The sequence below is a fragment of the Nycticebus coucang genome, chromosome 16 (assembly GCF_027406575.1).
Source record: "Nycticebus coucang isolate mNycCou1 chromosome 16, mNycCou1.pri, whole genome shotgun sequence".
Taxonomy (NCBI): Eukaryota; Metazoa; Chordata; class Mammalia; order Primates; family Lorisidae; genus Nycticebus; species Nycticebus coucang.
In genome coordinates, this window is record NC_069795.1 from 5988502 (window position 1) to 6007334 (window position 18833).

At 47.3% G+C, this 18833-nt stretch overlaps 1 protein-coding gene across 1 annotated transcript in view; it reads right to left on the reverse strand.

The window, feature by feature from the left end:
• Positions 1-120: 120 nt before the first annotated feature.
• Positions 121-18833, reverse strand: part of PCP4 (Purkinje cell protein 4) — a 64313-nt gene continuing 45600 nt past the window's right edge. The window contains exon 3 of the mRNA XM_053565000.1: positions 121-513. Within this exon, the coding sequence (XP_053420975.1) occupies positions 386-513 (128 nt within the window). The 3' untranslated portion in view covers positions 121-385. The remainder of the gene's footprint in view (positions 514-18833) is intronic.

Here is an 18833-nt window from a genome sequence, read left to right on the forward strand (position 1 = left end):
AGGCACCGTGTTATATCTCTGACTCTCAGGAAGACAGACTTCTAGTTTGCAGTCACCTCTAATACCAGGTAACTTCCCAGATTAATAGAAAGGAAGACACAAGGGAAGACACTTAAATAGCTCATCTTAACTCCGTTTTATTACAACGTCAAGGAAAGTAGTGAGTTGCAGGAGGAATGGTGATGGAAATAAACATGGAGGTTTAGCTACTCACATCTACACCCTCCTACAAGGGAATAAATACACAGGTTTCTGTACATGCATTATAGGTTTGCTGTGCGTGTGTTGTGTGTGTGGATGAGTTCTCTCTAGGCTGTTCTTTTAATTTCCTGACAGACGATGGTTGACTTTGCTGTCTTCAGGAGGGCTAGGAGGGGCTCTCCCACTAGGACTGAGACCCTGCCTTTTTCTTCTGGAATTTTCTGAACTGAGACTGAATGGCCACCGCTGCGCGTTCTGTCTCTGGTGCATCCATGTCGATGTCAAACTCTTCTTGAACTTTCTTCTGCCCATCTGTAGCAAGGAAAACACAAAGGGAAAGCCATCATTGAGCTGGGAATAGCAAGCAGGCAGCAGCTCTGGGTAAGTGGAGCTGGGTGGTCCAAGGGGTGGTGCGCACGCTCAATTGCGGGGGGTCGCTACCCCCTCAGGACGAGGGCCACACTGCCAAGGTAAACTCCAGTAGAGAATTCCAACAGAGCTCAGAATCCACCCCCTTCTGCTGCCTGAACTCTGCATCTAGAGAGGAACGTGGAACTCAAGGACACATCTCAACACTTCATCTATTTTTTTGCAGATGATATTAGCTGTGCTGTCACTTTCTCCTGCTATCTCATGTAGGTCTAATTTAAATATTACTGCAGTATTGATCCAACAGTTGCTGATACTCACGAGGGCTCTGGGCTAACAAGGTAAAGGGTGGGGTTTCTGTGTGTTCCTGTCACCCACGAGATTGCTCCCTGCGGTCGGCCAGGCAGCAGTTCTTCCTGTCGTCAAGACCAAACGGCACCACCTGCCCTTCACACTTTGAGCTTTCACAAATCTTACATTTTGTTCCTACAAGGTAGGCTTAGCAATTTGTTTGCTAAGGCAGAAGGATTTAAGTAATTTGCACTGTAATAACGTTTGAAATGGGATGCAAGCCAGAGCAAAGGCCCTGCTGCTCGCCCCACTGTGCCGTTTGTCTTACAGAGCGTGGTCAGCGTGCAGCCAAGTAGTAAAAGCAAATAAATGACTAACATGCCCCTGTCACAGAGGGAAAAAGCTCTTAAAATCCTTCAGTCTAGTAAAGACCGAACATCAGAATTATCAAAGGCATCTTTTTTCTTTTTCTTTCTTTTTTAAATACAGGCCCTCCACCTCCTTGCACAGCCCCAGTGGGAAGGGTGTTCCTGAGAGTAAGAGCAAGTTAGATAAATTGGCACCCCTGGGGAAGTCCTGACAGCTACACTTTATAAAACATGGCTCTAGGTACAGCCAGAGTTGAGATCAACTCCTTGACCGCAGGCAAAGTGACAGATAAGGCTCTGGAGTTAGCTCAAGCCAGAACCAGGGACAGGACCCACCTCTCCTGGGACCTGGGCCAAGAGCCTCACCTACCTGGAGCTTGCAGCTGGAGCAGAGGAGGCGGCTGTGTGAGGGGCACATCCAGCTTGGGGAAAGGAGAATAAGGGGACTTTGGGGGCAGGAGAAAAGGCCACACCCAGGGAGCAGAGAGGGGGCCCGATTCCTGACTGTCCCCAATCTAAGCGTGATCCATCCATGTCCTCTCTCAATGACTCTGCATAATAGTGCTCAGGCCCCAGCTGAGGAGGGGAGGGAGTGGGGTTACCTGAGGGAAGACAGCGTGTTCTCTCCAGCTTGCTTTGTCTTCCTTTCCTTCCTCCCTCCTCTCTCTGACCCCCTCCGAGGATTGAGGGATGGATGGACTGACAGATGAATGAATGGAAGGACTGACAGATGGATGGATGGATGGATGGATGGATGGACGGACGGATGATAGATGAGAAGCAGCATTTATTTCAGGTGTACCTGCTCCTGTGACATGCCCTCTGCAAACCCTTAAGCAAGCTTCTCTCAGTTTTCCTAGAGACTGAGCGGCTTCTGCCTGGAGCCCCCTAATAGCACCCCCATCTGGGAGGAGGGGATGCTGGCTCTGCCTTTGCAAGCCTTGTTGAGCTGATGGGGCCGTGACCTAAATCAAAGAACTGTTTTCTTCTATCTGAGATTTGCTGCCAATGCTCACATAAGCAGGGATTTTGAGGGCACCAATGTTTAGGGAATACTTGGGGGCACTCTTTTTAATCCATGAGAATCCAGATGACTCAGGGGATAAGTAGAACGGTTTGTTCCTGCACCCAGTGGCCATCCACACTTTGATCTCATGGTGGAACACTAAGGTGAAGGATCATTGGGACAGGAAAGAGTTTCCTGTGTCACACAAGTAGATGCGTTTAATTGGTCTTATCACATGAGCCTGGAACTGGGGGCCAAGTATCTATCAAACCCAAAGGACTCCACTGCTTGTGCTAATAGCAATACACCCTTTTAGTGCCACCAACACCTGCAGTGATATGGCACCTGCAACACTCGGAGTTGGAGTTCTCGTAGGTGGTTGGCAGGCCCAAATCCTCTTACTCCCACAGGAATCCTTGCACTGACTATCGTGGCTACAAAAGGGAAAAATCTACTCAGATTCAAACCACAATGGGAGGTTTCTCTTTTAGATTTAAAATGTTGCTGCGGCCTGAAGTTTCTGAAAGGCCTGATTCATCTCTCCCCTTTTAAAATAATGAAAGAAAGCAGCAATATTGGTTTTTGACAAATGATAAATGAAGGCACAGAAAATTACGTATATTCAGGGAATATGTAAAGAGAGATAAGGATGGCTCATAAACTCAATGGTATGATTATCTCTTACATTAATCTCAGCCAAAAGCGATATGTTGATTCTTCCCTCATTTGAAACTTATTACGTGCTTAACAGAAAAACACTGATATTTAAGGAATGGCTTTCTCTTTACATTATGGAGCATAGGGCTCCTTGGGGAAGGTCTGCCGCTGTTACAGGAATTACACAGGGCTCCTTCGGTCGAGCCAGCAGGGAGGGGCAAGGCAGACGAGGAGGGGCAGCTGATCAGATTCCATGGCCCCGGGTCCATGCAGGTTCTCAGAGGGACTGGAGATGGCTCTGAGTGACCTTGGAAGCCAGGAGAACCGCACTGAACACCTAGACTCAGCAGATCCTACAGGAGAGTGTAGGGCAGGACCACAGCCAGGCACCCACCCCCAGGGCATTCTTCAGAGCCTCGGAGGCTGCAAGATTGCCCACATGAGTGACCTTAGGGACAGCAACGAGGGCACAGGGTCCCAGTGGCCCTGTCACTCCAGGGCAGAGCTAGGGGCTGCCGGCAGCACCAGGGCCATTTCTGCTGGCCAAAGGAAACCCTGGGCCTGGCCTGCAGGGGAGTATGGAGGGTTCCAGGAGGGCAGAGTCCCCAAACATGTCCCCCTGTGGACATACAAACCTGCAGCCTGTGTTAGGCTCTCCGGGGCACAGTCACTCTGCCACTCTGTCCTCCCCTGGTTGGCCTCCACCTCCCCCACTGGCGTGTGAGCTCTGCCAGGACAGGGACTTGTCTACCTGATTTCAGCATCTGGCACAGGGCCCAGCCCATAGCAGGTGCTCCATTCAATCTGGATTGACTGGCCCGGTAGGCACTGTGCACCTACTTCCACCTGGAGGACTAAACACACACCTTACCCTCCGCAGGGACCAGTCTCAGAGACCTTTCCTTGCCTCATTTCCCCACTATTTTGCCACAGAGTCTGAACAGGCCTCTGCAGGAGTGTGGCCGGGGCTGCTGTGGCAAAGCCACTGTGGAGACAACCAGAGGGGGTACAGTCCACAAAGGAGACCATGAAAAAGATGGAAAGTGTGACACCTGAGAAGGACACTGGGAGATGCTGTGTGGCAGGGCAGAGGCTCAGGAAGCTGCAGGGCGTGGTGGGGAGAGGAGTGGCACAGACACAGGTGACCCAGGGAAGATATCCATCAGTGGACGCAGGATGGAACCAGGAAGGCACAGAAGTGCCCCACAGCCCAGGGCCCATGACCCATCAGTCCTCTGTGGGGGCTCAGCAGAGCCAGAGAAGCCCTGGTGGGTGCAGGTTCCTGAGCTATCCCCACTGACTTGGGCTCTCGGGCCAGGGAGCCTCCGGTACGTATCAGAGCCTCTCAGTGTTGAGGGCAGTGCCTGCCACCGACACCTGGCCAGGGGACAGACAAAACGCAGGCCCTGTGTCCTCAGCTGACCCACTCCAGACTCTGAGATCCAAGATCCTCCCCGCACAAAGCAGGGTAACAACAGGGGTGGGGCTGAGGCGTCCAGCTGAGAGCTGGGTCGGGGGTCACCTCCCACTGCTCTGTGACTCTGGGAAAGGGTCTCCGCTTCTCAGCTATTCAGGTTCCTTATCTACAAAAGGAGATATAAAATGCCTTTTTGAAAAGCCTCTTCTGCCCACCTCCCACTGTTATGAGAGGTTGTAAGTTAAACTGCAGGCCATGGTGCATGGGACAGGACGTGACCAGAGTCGCAAAGGCGGGTGAAAGGGGCATGTGTGGTAACGTGGCTCCTCGGCCTTGGAGTCCCTGCACCCACAACTCACAGCCACTCAAGATGGAACAATGCAGAAGAGAGGCTCCGTTTCCATGGCCAGGAGGGCGCTGACCACACCAGGAGACAGCAGGGGGACCAATAACACGGGCGTCATTGTCATTTCCAGGCTCCAGTACAATTATTTCGCACATATTTCTACTTGTTCGTTCTTAACGATGTCTGAAGTTTCACATCTGGGCTGGGTGTCCTGTCCCTGACATGTCTGTGTAGGGCTCTGCTGCCTGAACTGACAGAATACATTGGCCACCTCACCCCACCGGTGGCTTTTGTCATTCTGAGCAAGCAGCATGTTACACTGACCCTAACTCTGAGGATGGCCCCTTACTCAGGTTCTTAATGAACTGCAACTAACATAGCACAAAAAGTAACCGGTAGGAGCGCTATACGGGTGTCTTCCAGGAACAGACAGCTGGGTGTCTGCCAAGCACAGCAGCCACCATCAGCCACAGGCGGCACCTGACTCAAACAGGGACAACTCGGCGGCCAGTTCAGCCGGCCCTGTGCCTCACTTCCGATCTCTGTCCATACGTTGCCCACCCATGTCAAAGGCCAGAGTTCTTAGAACCCGTTCCAGTTCTTGGGGCTGCCCAGGTCTCAAATCGTTCTTTGCTAAATCTAACTTATCTGAGGCTTTATCCTTTTAACTAATATTTCACCAAAACACTTTGGTAAACTGTCCAGGACTATGCATTCCTGTTTGAGTCTGCCCTGAGTTCTGGAACTCTACCATTTTCCTTCCTCATAGACATTCTGCAATTCTCATGCTGACCACAAAGTCAAGAGAATAATAATACTGCTGCCAGTGAGCTGACCTGTTAGAAGAAGATGAAGACTCCAGCTCTATCAGAGGATGATGGGAAACCAACTTCCTCACCAGAATAGCTCAGAACACACCCCATAACTGCAACATCCTGTGTGCCTGGGTGGGCCAGGCACCCCCGGAGCCCCCAAAGCCCTCTAGACTTCATCCGACTCTGCCAACTCCATCACCTGGAAGACCACATCTCAAAAGAGATGAAAATCGGTCTCCACCAGGCTAGGAAGCCAACATTAACTGCTGCGTTATCTGTGTGTTACCCACCCATCTGGCTATCCACATACCTGTTTATTATCTATTATATTGTTTATAATAGATACATTTATTATCTATTATATTTCTCTCTCCCTCTCAACAACAAGCACTGCTACAAAATGGCCCCAAGCAAGGAGTCTTCCCCACCCCCCAGCAGAAACTTTATAAAATACCAAGACCTGACACCACTCTGCCAATGGCCCTAGTGCAATGAAGAATTGATTTCTGAACCTTGGACACAGCCTGGTTCAATTCTGCCACAGCTTCCTATAACAGGAAGCCACACGGTCCTGTTCAAGCCTGTGGTTTGCTCTGGCATAGATATGTCTTATGCCACCTTCTGAAATCCTGCCTTTCCCTTGCAAAAACTGAGACAGAAAGTGGCCTCTGCTATCACGTGTTTTATTTCGTCGTAAGAGAACCGCTCAGGGGGCCCTTCTTAAAGATGGAATTGCAATAAGAATCACTCTTTATTGAGCATTAAATTGATCCTCCCTCGCATACTAAGTGAATATTCTTTTACAGATCATTTGATGGGGAAATTTAAGATAGGGAACCATAAATATAAAAGCAATGAATTCCGCCAGTTGAAGACAATCCCACAGGAATATTACAAGTCTCTGATATTGTCATGCAAATCCAAAGGGTAGAGAAATAGTTTCCTATACTGAGATTCCTCTTGCCTCTATCTGTTCCAATAAGCACCGTCAAGAGCTGGAGGAGCTTCTCCAAAGGGTCTTCCCGTCTTCGCTCAGGCCACCACCGCAAAATACCACACACTGGGCGGTTTTAATAACGGAAACATGTTTTCACAGTTCTGGAAGCTGGAGTGGAGGTCAAGGTGCAGCAGGTCAGCTTCTCCTGCAGCCGCCTTCCTTGGCTTCAGCGTCCTCTCCCCGGGGCATCCTGCATGTGAGGACACGTCCCTGCTGCCTCTCTGTGCCCAGATTTCCTCTTCCTGTAGGGACTCAGTCCTATTGGACGAGGACCCACCCTAATGGCCTCATGTCACATTAATCATCCCTTTAACAATGCTGTTGCCAAACACAGCATGGAGGTGAGGACTTCCACGTATGAATTTGGCAGGCTGGGGGCGGTGGGCACAAAATTCAGCCTGTAATTCAGCTGACAAAATCCAGCGCTTCACTCAACTTGGGGGTTTTACAGGATTTACAGGAGCTTTGTATTCTTTGCCTGGCTCCCCTCTGCACCCATCTGTGAGGGCTGCGGGAAGCCTTCATTGTCCAGTCTCACAGGGGCCCCTCCCGAGACCATTCACACATACGAGCTGACTGGAAATCCAGGCCTCCTGCACAGCAAGCTTGCGATTGGGGACACGGCTCCTCCTGCGGCTTCTGAGATGCAGGACAAGTTGATAAGCTTCTGTACAGACCAGACAATGTCGCTCTGGGGAAAAACATCTCTTACATGTAACACAGTCAACCAGCCTGCAAACTCTGCTGGTTTAACCAGGCCCTCCGGTAGAACCCACACCGCGGCGTTCACTTGCCAGTGGCCTGCGGTGCCCAGGGCAGCCATGGTGCGCTGACAGCACGCAGAAGCAGAAAGGTGACTGCTCAGGTAAGTAACGGAATTTCAGAGATTCAAAAAACCAAGAGCTGCCTGAGTTAAGGGTGTCAGGTGGGGCCTCTGGGAACCCAGAGAACAAGCAGGCCGCGCTCCCCCAGGCCAGGCCGAACCCAGTCAGAGGAGGGAGGAGGCGTAAGGCCCTTCAGGGCATGGACAAACCACTTTCCAACAAGCTATGCTTCAGCGCACTCAGCTCTGAGTGTCAGACTGCAAATAATTAACATAAATTCCTCCAAAATTAGACATGAAGTCTCCAGGGCACAACAGAGCTATTCATGGATCCTGCCACAGCCCCAGACGGGATAAAAAGTTTGAAACAAAGCATAATTCAAAAATATGAATACTTTATGTGAACCCTGAGCTTGGTAAAGGAAAATCTTAAATATATTGTATCCAAGTTTATGAAGATGTAAGGTGGCTGCCTGGAGGTGCTGCCAACACGTCATGGGCACAGTAGCTTTTAGTTTTAACACCACACACAGCACATATCATATCATACACACAACACACATCACAGCACACACATCATATCATACACACAGCACACATATCATACACACAGCACACATATCACACCACACACATCGTATCATACACACAGCACACATATCACACCACACACGTATCATACACACAGCACACATATCACACCACACACATCGTATCATACACACACCACACACATCATATCATATACACAGCATACATCATATCATACACACAGCACACATCATATCATACACACAGCACACATATCACACCACACACATTGTATCATACACACACCACACACATATCATACACACAGCACACATATCACACCACACACATCGTATCATACATACAGCACACATATCACAGCACACACATATCATACACACAGCACACATATCAGAGCACACACATCGTATCATACACACAGCACACATATCACAGCACACACATATCACAGCACACACATCATATCATACACACAGCATACATATCACACCACACACATTGTATCATACACACACCACACATATATCATACACACAGCACACATATCACACCACACACATCATATCATACACACAGCACACATATCACACCACACACATCATATCATACACACAGCACACATATCACACCACACACATCATATCATACACACAGCACACATATCACACCACACACATCATATCATACACACAGCACACATATCACAGCACACACATCGTATCATACACACACCACACACATATCATACACACATATCATACACACAGCACACATATCACAGCACACACATCGTATCATACACACACCACACACATATCACACACACCACACACATATCATACACACAGCACACATATCACACCACACACATCGTATCATACACACACCACACACATATCATACACACAGCACACATATCACACCACACACATCGTATCATACACACACCACACACATATCATACACACAGCACACATATCACACCACACACATCGTATCATACATACAGCACACATATCACAGCACACACATATCATACACACAGCACACATATCACAGCACACACATCATATCATACACACAGCATACATATCACACCACACACATTGTATCCTACACACACCACACACATATCATACACACAGCACACATATCACACCACACACATCATATCATACACACAGCACACATATCACACCACACACATCATATCATACACACAGCACACATATCACACCACACACATATCATACACACAGCACACATATCACAGCACACACATCGTATCATACACACACCACACACATATCATACACACATATCATACACACAGCACACATATCACAGCACACACATTGTATCATACACACACCACACACATATCATACACAGACCACACACATATCATACACACAGCACACATATCACACCACACACATCATATCATACACACAGCACACCACACACATCATACACACACCACACACATCATATCATACACACAACACACATATCACACCACACACATCATATCATACACACAGCACACATATCATACACACACCACACACATATCATACACACCACACATATCACACCACACACATATCATACACACACACACATCATATCATACACACACCACATATATCACACCACACACATATCATACACACACCACACACATATCATACACACAGCACACACATCATATCATACACACAGCACACATTGTATCATACACACAACACACACATATCACACCACACACATCATATCATACACACACCACACACATATCATATACACAACACACATATCACACCACACACATCATATCATACACACACCACACACATTGTATCATACACACAGCACACCACACACATATCATACACACAGCACACACCACACGTATCATACATACAACACACCACACCACACATATCATATCATACACACAGCACACAACACACACATCATATCATACACGCAGCACACCACACATGCATATCCCACCATGTACAAAAACATACACATCACTCCACACACACACACCACATACTACATGCACCATATCACACACACCCCACACATCCCACACACAGCACAAAATATCATACCCCACTCACCCAGATCACAGGACACACACCACACACTCCACACGCACCACATACACACACACAAACACACACACACACACCACACATACCACGGACAAAGAGATAAGGGCTTTCATTTATGTATTTATAGCTTTCCACATGTTAAGATTTATTTGACAGAAACAAATTACCTCCTAAGGCCTAATCCTATAGATCAGAAATTGGTACATAAGCAGTAAATTGGGATATAATTATCCTGAGTAGGAGTTTCCCTTCATTAGGAGTTGAAGCACACAGCGTACTATAAAAGCACGGAAAGTTTAGGAGGCTATAAAGAAATAACAGTCATTTAATTTAAGTATGCCTTGCAAATAGGGCATTAATGCCAAGGTTCTTAGAATGTCCTGCCTTCTTTCAAAGTCTAACGCTGTACTTTAAAGGCATCACCATCTGTGGTGGAGCTGCCCTGGATATAATGAAGCTAACTGACACAGCCCTTGTACCACTGGGGCCCTCCCCACCACCAAGGCCACCTACTGACCAAGGAGGGCTGGCATAGGCTCCCTTGTAAAGACCCTCCCCACTAACCCCTGAGCAGGCAAACCAAAGAGACAGTAGGAAACGCAAGACAGGATTGGAATTTTTATTCTTCATGCCTCCAATAAAGCATCTAGTGTTGAGGAAAACGTCAATTCCTCCAGAGACAAAAATAATAAAAATAAATGTATACACCTAGTGCATAATAATGTGGGCATATAGCGTCACATTTTATGAAACACCAATAAAAAAACAAGGACAGTAAGTTGTTTAAAAGGCTGGAAACAAGGCCTGCAGACCACCACAGTGTCCTCCAGCCCGAGCTCCCAAGCCATGGACCCTCTGCAGCAGGGAGCGGGGGACCCCAGCCAGCCAGCACTGGGGGTCTGGGCCACTTCCTGCTCCTGCCCGCTGGCTCCACATTTATTGAGCAGGGGCCACTGGTGCATAGAATTGCAATTTTCCAGGTCTTTGCTAAGAGACAGAGATGAATGAGCCAGGTCAGGCATTAACCGTGCCAGGCAAGGGGACTTCCCACATCTATTGTGCTGTCCAAATCAAACAAAAACACAATTCCCGTTTCTTCTGACTTTCCCTTTACCAAGCTAGCACCTTTTTTGGTACTTACAGCTTTTTCCAAGAGAGAGCAATTCTCTTTTGTCCTAAAATAGAGGTATTCTGCAACCCACAGTCTTCCACTGTTCAGACCGGGCTCTGGTTGGTGCAAAGCCTAATTTGGTCAACCACGTGCGACGGCTGACGGCTGGCGGCTGGCGGCTGGCTCCTCCGAGTTGTCTACTCCCTGTCATTCTGTTTCTCTGACTCTCACCTAGATGCACTCTTGCCTATGTAAAATGACCATCTCTCTGCAGCATCAGCTAACAAAGGAGCGCAAATCCACGGGCATCAACCACACACAATAACACCAATGAGCTCACGTCCTTCTCCAAATTCAGAAAGGCAGGGAAGGGGACAAGAAACGAAGACAGGACTATCACAGAACAAACCGTAACTTGCCTAATGAAAGGAAAATTCATTCCCAGGTGTAACAGCTTGTTTGGGCGTCCACAAAAAGTACAGAAATATATCCTCTCACTGTTCTGCAAGCTGGACACCCAAGGTCAAGGTGTTGGCAGGAGCGGATGCTCTGAGACCTCTCGCCTTGCCCTGCAGACAGCATGCGCTCCCCGTGTGCTCACAGGGTGAGCCCTCTGTGCCTGGCTGCGTCCTAATCTCCTCTTCTTATAAAGACACCAGTTACGTTAGATTAGGGACCACCCTAACGACCTCATTTCAACTTAATTACCTCTGTAAAGACCCTCTCTCTAAGATCATATTCTGAAGTAACAATCATTAAGACTTCAACATACAAATTTGGGGGTGGGGTGTCATGATTCAGCTTATAACACTAGTCAAAACATCTACTTTTTCATGAAAAAAACAATCGGTGAGGTATGATGAGAAACAGCCTAACTAGAGATAGCTTGAATTGAAGTCCCAACTCTTGACTTTGGTCGGATTTGCCTTCCTCAGTTTCAAATTTTGTCCTAGGCTTGCTTTTGCCTAGAGATCTTTTAGGGGGATGAGGAGAGTGTGCACGCTGCATGGCCCACCTTGTAAGCTGTAAAGGGCCATCCCCAGTGCAGGGGCTGTTTGCCTGCCATGGCCTCAGGCAGCTGGCTGCCCAATGCCCTTTCCTTACAGCTTCTCTGTCTACCCCAAGGCCAAGAGACTGGAGGAAGTTCATCCCCACAAATTCTGGGCAAAGAATTCTGCAGCCCAGGTTAGGTCTGGCCAGGCAGGTGCACTGGCAGCATCTGAGAAGGGAGAAGTGAGCACCAGGGGGGCCAGACAAACACAAGAAGATTCCACCTGTGGGGAGCACCGAAGTGGAAGTTTGGTGTTTCTCTGGAGCAGCTGTGGTGACATCCCACCACCCACCACCTGATGCTGTGAACCAAGCAGCACTAGGAGCAGTTGGGGCTTCTGCTAGAATAATCCATCACATGATCATTTATTTTCCACATGCATTGTTCCTGGCTGGGCATCATCAGGCCAGGTTCTCGGCTTTCCATTACTTCTTCGAGGCACTGATACCCTAAAATAAAGCCCTTTCTACCAAATCTAGAAGCCCACTGCCTGCAGCACAGTCATGCCCCGCCTGTTTATATTGGGGCTGGGGGAGAAGAGGAATATTATATAAACCAGAGGGATGATTCTGTGCTTTTAAGGACAGAATCACAAGCTTTCATTTTATTTGCATAGAAGATAGTTCAGTACTTACTGGAGAATAACTTGAAGGAAAATGGGTAACTGAGATTCCCTCTAGGGGTGAGGAAAACATACCAAATATTTCCCTCCTTCGCACTGAGCACATGGAATGAACTGAAAGTCCTTCCCCAGAATCAGCAGCTAGCTTCCCCAACTGCAAACCACAGAAAAGCCACCTTTGCCCTCTACCTCCTGACAGTGAAAACCTGCTTAAGGCTGATGGAGCGAGAGAACAACCAATCATCCAACACTTCAGAGACGCCCCCAGGCAGGTGACCAGTCATGCACATGCCACGGAACTCCATGAGCAGAAATGTGCTGTGGCTCAGTCTACTTGTTTGCCTTAGTTTATCCACTTTTCCTTACTTATAAAATGACTGATTTGGGGCAGAGCACCAGTTGCCCAGTTTCCAGCCTCTTTTACTATTCAATGTGGCCACAGAACTAAGTTCTATTCAATATCATGTGAGTATATGAGTGCAAAAAAATCTTAAAATGAAGTAGACGGATACCTTTTGTTCCTATCTGCCTTATTCTGGTTGAAATGTAGGTGCAATGGCCGGTGCTCAGGCAGCCATACTGGGCCCTAAGGTGACATCTTATGCCAAGGATGGCAAAACAGTAACACAGATGCTCGCTGCTCCTTGAAAGCACCCTGACTATCCTCAATTACCTACCTCTAGATTCCTTTTATATGAAAGAGAAATAAACATCTTTATTGTTTAAGCTCTTATTATTTGGGGGTTTGAGCCCCATCTCCTGTCTACTCTCATATATGTGCTAATCAGTGCACAATTCACCTGGAAACATTTCATTTCAAGCCAATAATAGAAATTCAGATACACGTCACTGTGCAATGTGCAGGTTCATTTTTTCCCCCTGAACCAAGTGCTTTTTCTTCTGCCACTTCCATCTGTCCAGCTTCTGGTTTAGTCATTTCTTCACAGTATATACTTTAAAAGCCTCAGCTTTTAACAGAAATATTCCCTGTAAACATGGTGGCCTTTGCCAACTGTCACCATCAGGCTTTCTTGCCCCGTGTTCTTCTCCTTGCAGAACATCTGTTCCAACCTCCACGCCCTTCCTTTTCCAGCTATTAGGAGTGTATAGCTTCTCCAGTGCACAATTATCAAGTCACAGAAACAACCCAAGTGCCCATCAACCGATCCAGGGATTAATACCATTCAGCCATAAGAAAAGATGGAGACTTTACATCTTTTGTATTAACCTGGATGGAGCGGAAACACATGTTCTGAGTAAAGAACACAAGAATGGGGGAGAAAAGTATCCAATGTACTCAATACTAATACAGTATCTATAAACAACTACACACCCACATGAAAGAACAAAAGTACAGTCTAGTGAGGGGGAGGGAAGAGGAGAGAGAGGGGGTGGGGAGAGAGGGGGGAGGGTAACTGGCGGGCTCCCACCTGACGTGCACAATGTGAGGCTGTTCAGCACACATTGAAGGGTGAAGGGCTCAACTACTTCACCTTAGAAATGAAAACAATGTAACCTGAACATTTGTACCGTCAGAGCATTCTGAAATTTTTTAAAAAGCGTGTGGTGCCTGTGGCTCAGTGAGCAGGGCGCCGGCCCCATATACCGAGGGTGACGGGTTCAAACCCAGCCCCAGCCAAACTGCAACCAAAAAATAGCCGGGCATTGTGGCGGGCGCCTGTAGTCCCAGCTACTCGGGAGGCTGAGGCAAGAGAATCGCGTCAGCCCAAGAGTTAGAGGTTGCTGTGAGCCGTGTGACGCCACGGCACTCTACCCGAGGGCGGTACAGTAAGACTCTGTCTCTACAAAAATAAAAAATAAAAAAATAAAAAAAAAAATAAAAAGTGTGTGGTTTCTCCAGTGCCCCCAAATACAGGACCAGATGTAACGCCACAGAAGGCGTTTCCCTACTCAGGCTTTATCCTATGCCTTCATTCTGCCAGGCCTAATTGTAATATTTCTTCCTTTTATAGCATTGCAATATTTGGAGTTTTCTCCCTTCTTTTCCATTGGCTGGTTTCACCATCAAATTACCCTTTTAAGGTGACCGCCTTCTGGCATTCACTTTTCTCCCCAGCTTCTGACATCCCAACTACCAGTTTTAAAGGATTAAACTCTAAAAAAATTTCACCACTATAGGGAATTTCATAAAGTTCCCAGTTTCAAATAGGAAAAAAAGTCAAATTCAATCATAATTACAGGCCATTTTTACGTAGCCTCAAAGGAACATCAATTAGCCTAATTAATAGCAACCCCTGATTGAGCCCACGGAGTCTCCTCTAATCCTCGGCCCGTAACTCCAGGGGGAGTTCAGGGAGGAAGGGAGAAGCAGAGCTGGGGGTGCCTTCCAGGGCTCGGTGCAGAAGGCAGGCTGGTAAGAGCCCGGGCTTGGCGACCAACGTGGAGAGGAAGGCAGTGTGGCTTGGAAACTTGTCGCAAACTCTATAGAAAGCGGCCAAAGCTGTTGTCAGAAGTCGGGACTTTGGGCCTTTTCCCCTCCCTTTGTTCTCCGTGGCTGGCGCTGCCTGATGAAAATGCCTTTCTCGGGCAGCATGTGGGTGTCCACCTTTCCCCTGGCCCCCATTGCTGTGCCCTTCCTGTCCCTGGCTGTCACTACGCTGCCAGGCTGTGCTGTCTCACAGGACAGGACCCTTTCCCACTCTGGCTGCTCGACTCTGGGCCTCTATCCCAGCCAACAGGTGTCTTCCTTTGCACATTGTCGGGTTGTACAGCTTCCCCATATGCTCAACCCCGCTCAGTGCATGGCTCTGGTGTATACAGAGTTTGATGTCAGGTGCAAACCTGTGTTTGGCACCTTAAAAGGGAGCCTGTGAAGCAAGGCTAAGGCCAAGTCCATCCCAGGACCAGCCACAGCTGAGCTGATGAATGCCCGTTACTGTTCAACATCTCAAACCCAGACTGCCACCCACCTCGACTCTCCATCCAATCACACGTTTTACTCCCTATAGTGTGTGTACAGCAGCAGAACAGAGGATGTCACCATGTAGACCTCTGATTTCCCATGTTTCAGGACACTTCCAAACGTTCTGAACATGCGGGAGTGTTCTCCATCACCATGTCCTAAGACAGGGAGGGATGCTGTCTAGAGGTATGTGGCCGTATTTACCAGCGCATGTTTATGGAGTACTGCGTCTCAGGAACTCCCGGTGTGTGGTGGTTAAACTGCACACCTTCGGGTTTCCTGACCCACAGCCACTATCCTCCTCATCCATTCTCATGGTATGTTCACAGTAAAGACACATCACTCTGTTTTGTTTTTTTTTTAATGGCACTGAGGCAATTGCTGATTTGTTGGAAATAACTGCTTAGAGATGGGTCAGCTTAAACTCTGGGCCTTCTTACCAGGAAGATTGGTTCACATATAGCAGAACCTCTATAAGCTGACCAGCCAAGGGACCGTAACAGACTGGTCAGCATAAGGAACTTGGCCTGCTGGACACATGGTACACGTCTACGAAAATTAGGTGAACTTGGGGAAGTGGTGATGTAGAGAAGCGGTCAGCTATGGAGGTTTTATCATATTTATATAAAGAGAATAAAATTAAATACCCAAGACAAAATGAAATTACGTGGTATTCGGGACTAGGTAGCTGCCCTACAGAGCATGCCCTGGACCCAAAAAGATTAAGAATAGAGTTTGGGCTTTAGTTTTAATCAGCAAATAATAATATTCTGACAACTAATCCCAAAAAGTAATGGAAGAAGTGCTTCTCAGATCATGGAAAACTTCAAGAGCTCCCGACTTATCACACAAGGTCAGGTGCAGGAAGACCTGGGCAGAGTTCAGGTGTGTGCTGCTCACCTGACCATTGAATCAAGGCCTGATTTATGCAACTCTGTGGTAGGAGAGCACGGTCCCTTCCCTCTGCGGGTGCCATCGAAGCCTCCTCATCCCAGAAGTTCTTACAGGCCAAAAATAAAGTGAAGCATTTATATTTCTTTCAAGAATTCCAAAGATAGAACTTTCCGGTGTCAGGTAACATGATTAAAAATTATTCGGTCTTGAAATAGTTTAAAAAATTAATTTTTCAAAGGACCAACATTGAACTATCATCCCTTGAAGCATTCTAATTATCCATAGAGGTAGTTGAAATATTTCTGTTTAGAGCAAAAATTTGAACAGTGATGAAATATCCATTTGTGATGGCGTAGCTCAAGGGAGTCTTAACAGAAACTGATGTCAAAAAACCGAATGGGGGGAACAAGTTTAGAGAGAGCATTAGAATGTAAAAAAAAAAAAGAAAAAAAAAAGGTAAACATCAGCCTCTTAGAGAGAGGAAGCATCTCCCGGGGCGGTTGCATCTGACCTTTCACTAAAGTCATTTTAAGCTGAACTGAGGAAGTACACCACAGGGAGTTATATTTCACCCGCTGTGAATGGCCTGGGTGACCTAATAGGCTGTTTCCACCTCAGATATGTAATTGGCAAGATTTTAAAGTTTTGTTCAAGCTTTGAATGTGTGAACAGAATAAGACTGAATCATTTTATCTGCAGGTAGCCCCTCGTGTCTGCTAAGGCTCTGTCCTATTCTCCCATAAACTAATCTGGTTTATAATTTCAAAATTACAGTGCAACTTCTCCATACATGGCCATAATCTAAGGTGCCAGTAGGCTTAATTTATATATAGAAAAAGTAATAATTTTTAAAGGAATAGCTGCAACTCAATATTCAATTACCGTAGGGCTGGGGAAGATACACATAGGCCACTTTAGGTGTGTTTTGGAAAGTGCTGGGCACCTGGTGGCATTGCCTAGGAGCAAGAGTGAAATGGTTGCCAAGCTGCAAAATAAAGGTGAAATGCCTTCTGCTTGCAGGATTGCAGTCACGATTTAATTTCAGGTGTGCCAGTCACTGCCAAAAGAAGTCCCCTATTTCTCCTGTGTCTCTATAACAAGTAGACCTTGCTGTCTATACCTGTGCTCACCTGCCCCCTCCCTCACTGGCCCAGCTGCCTCCTTGCAAACCAGAATGTACACAATGGGAATGTCCAGGAAAACCAGCCCTTTTTCCATGTTCCATAGTCACCTCCTCTGAAACTCAGTTTTTCCAGATACATGTAAAAGACTGAATTTTACCATTTTTACCATTTGGTTGAAATAATTATTTCAACAAAAATAGCTTTGTAATCATGTGTTCCCAGCTGGTGACAATCCTATTCAGATGCCATCCACTGTACCTTCCTTCCCCTCCACTGCCTGCACCAAGAAAAACCATCTTATTTCTCCCCTGGACTTACAGGCAGTATTTCCTTGACATGCACAGGAAATAAAAACAAAAGTCAAACGCCCTACAGACAGCCATAGAATCATAAAGTGCTAGAGAGAGCAAAGAGCATAAAGGCAGGATGGTCCCACAGTGAAGACACTGGGACCCCAAGAGATGACACGATTCTCTGCAAGTGAACCAGGGCAGATGACAGAAGGGCAGAGACAGAAGAGCGAGCTCGGGGCAGGTGAGGTTCACCGGCAGGCCCACGGGCAGAGCAGGCTGGGGGCCCTGCAGTCAGAGAACAGCTAACAAGTAAAGACGAACCTAAAAGTGATCAGCTAAGATGCCGAGTGCTGATGTTAGAGGCAGCACCATGTCAGCTAATCCACACAAAGACCCCACAAAACTTTGAGGCCAAACATTTCTCTATTTCCTTCTGAACTTTCTATAAAACAACTCTTGAGCTCAAAGCTACCCGAGAAGAACATTCAGAGAGCATTTCCCAACTAGCAAATGTATTATCAACTATGCCAAGATCGTCACCGGCTGTTTTTGATGGCCAGCCCATTTTTAAAGCATACTATAAGTCTGCCCCCCCCCCTTTTCAATAGATTGGTGGGAAATTGATTTTTGGTGAGTGCATATCAGTTCTAACTGCCAAAAGGTTTATGTTCGCTTGGAAACATCGAAACTCGAAGTGAGGTTGGAGGTAGACAGAAACATTGCCTGACTGTGATGAGCACCATTAGCAAGGGCCATGCTGTGGAAACGAGTTTGCCCCACGAAGGTCAGCTCTGTCGCACCTGGAGTCGGTACGCAGGTTGCAGCAGGAAGAATCTGAAGTGGGACG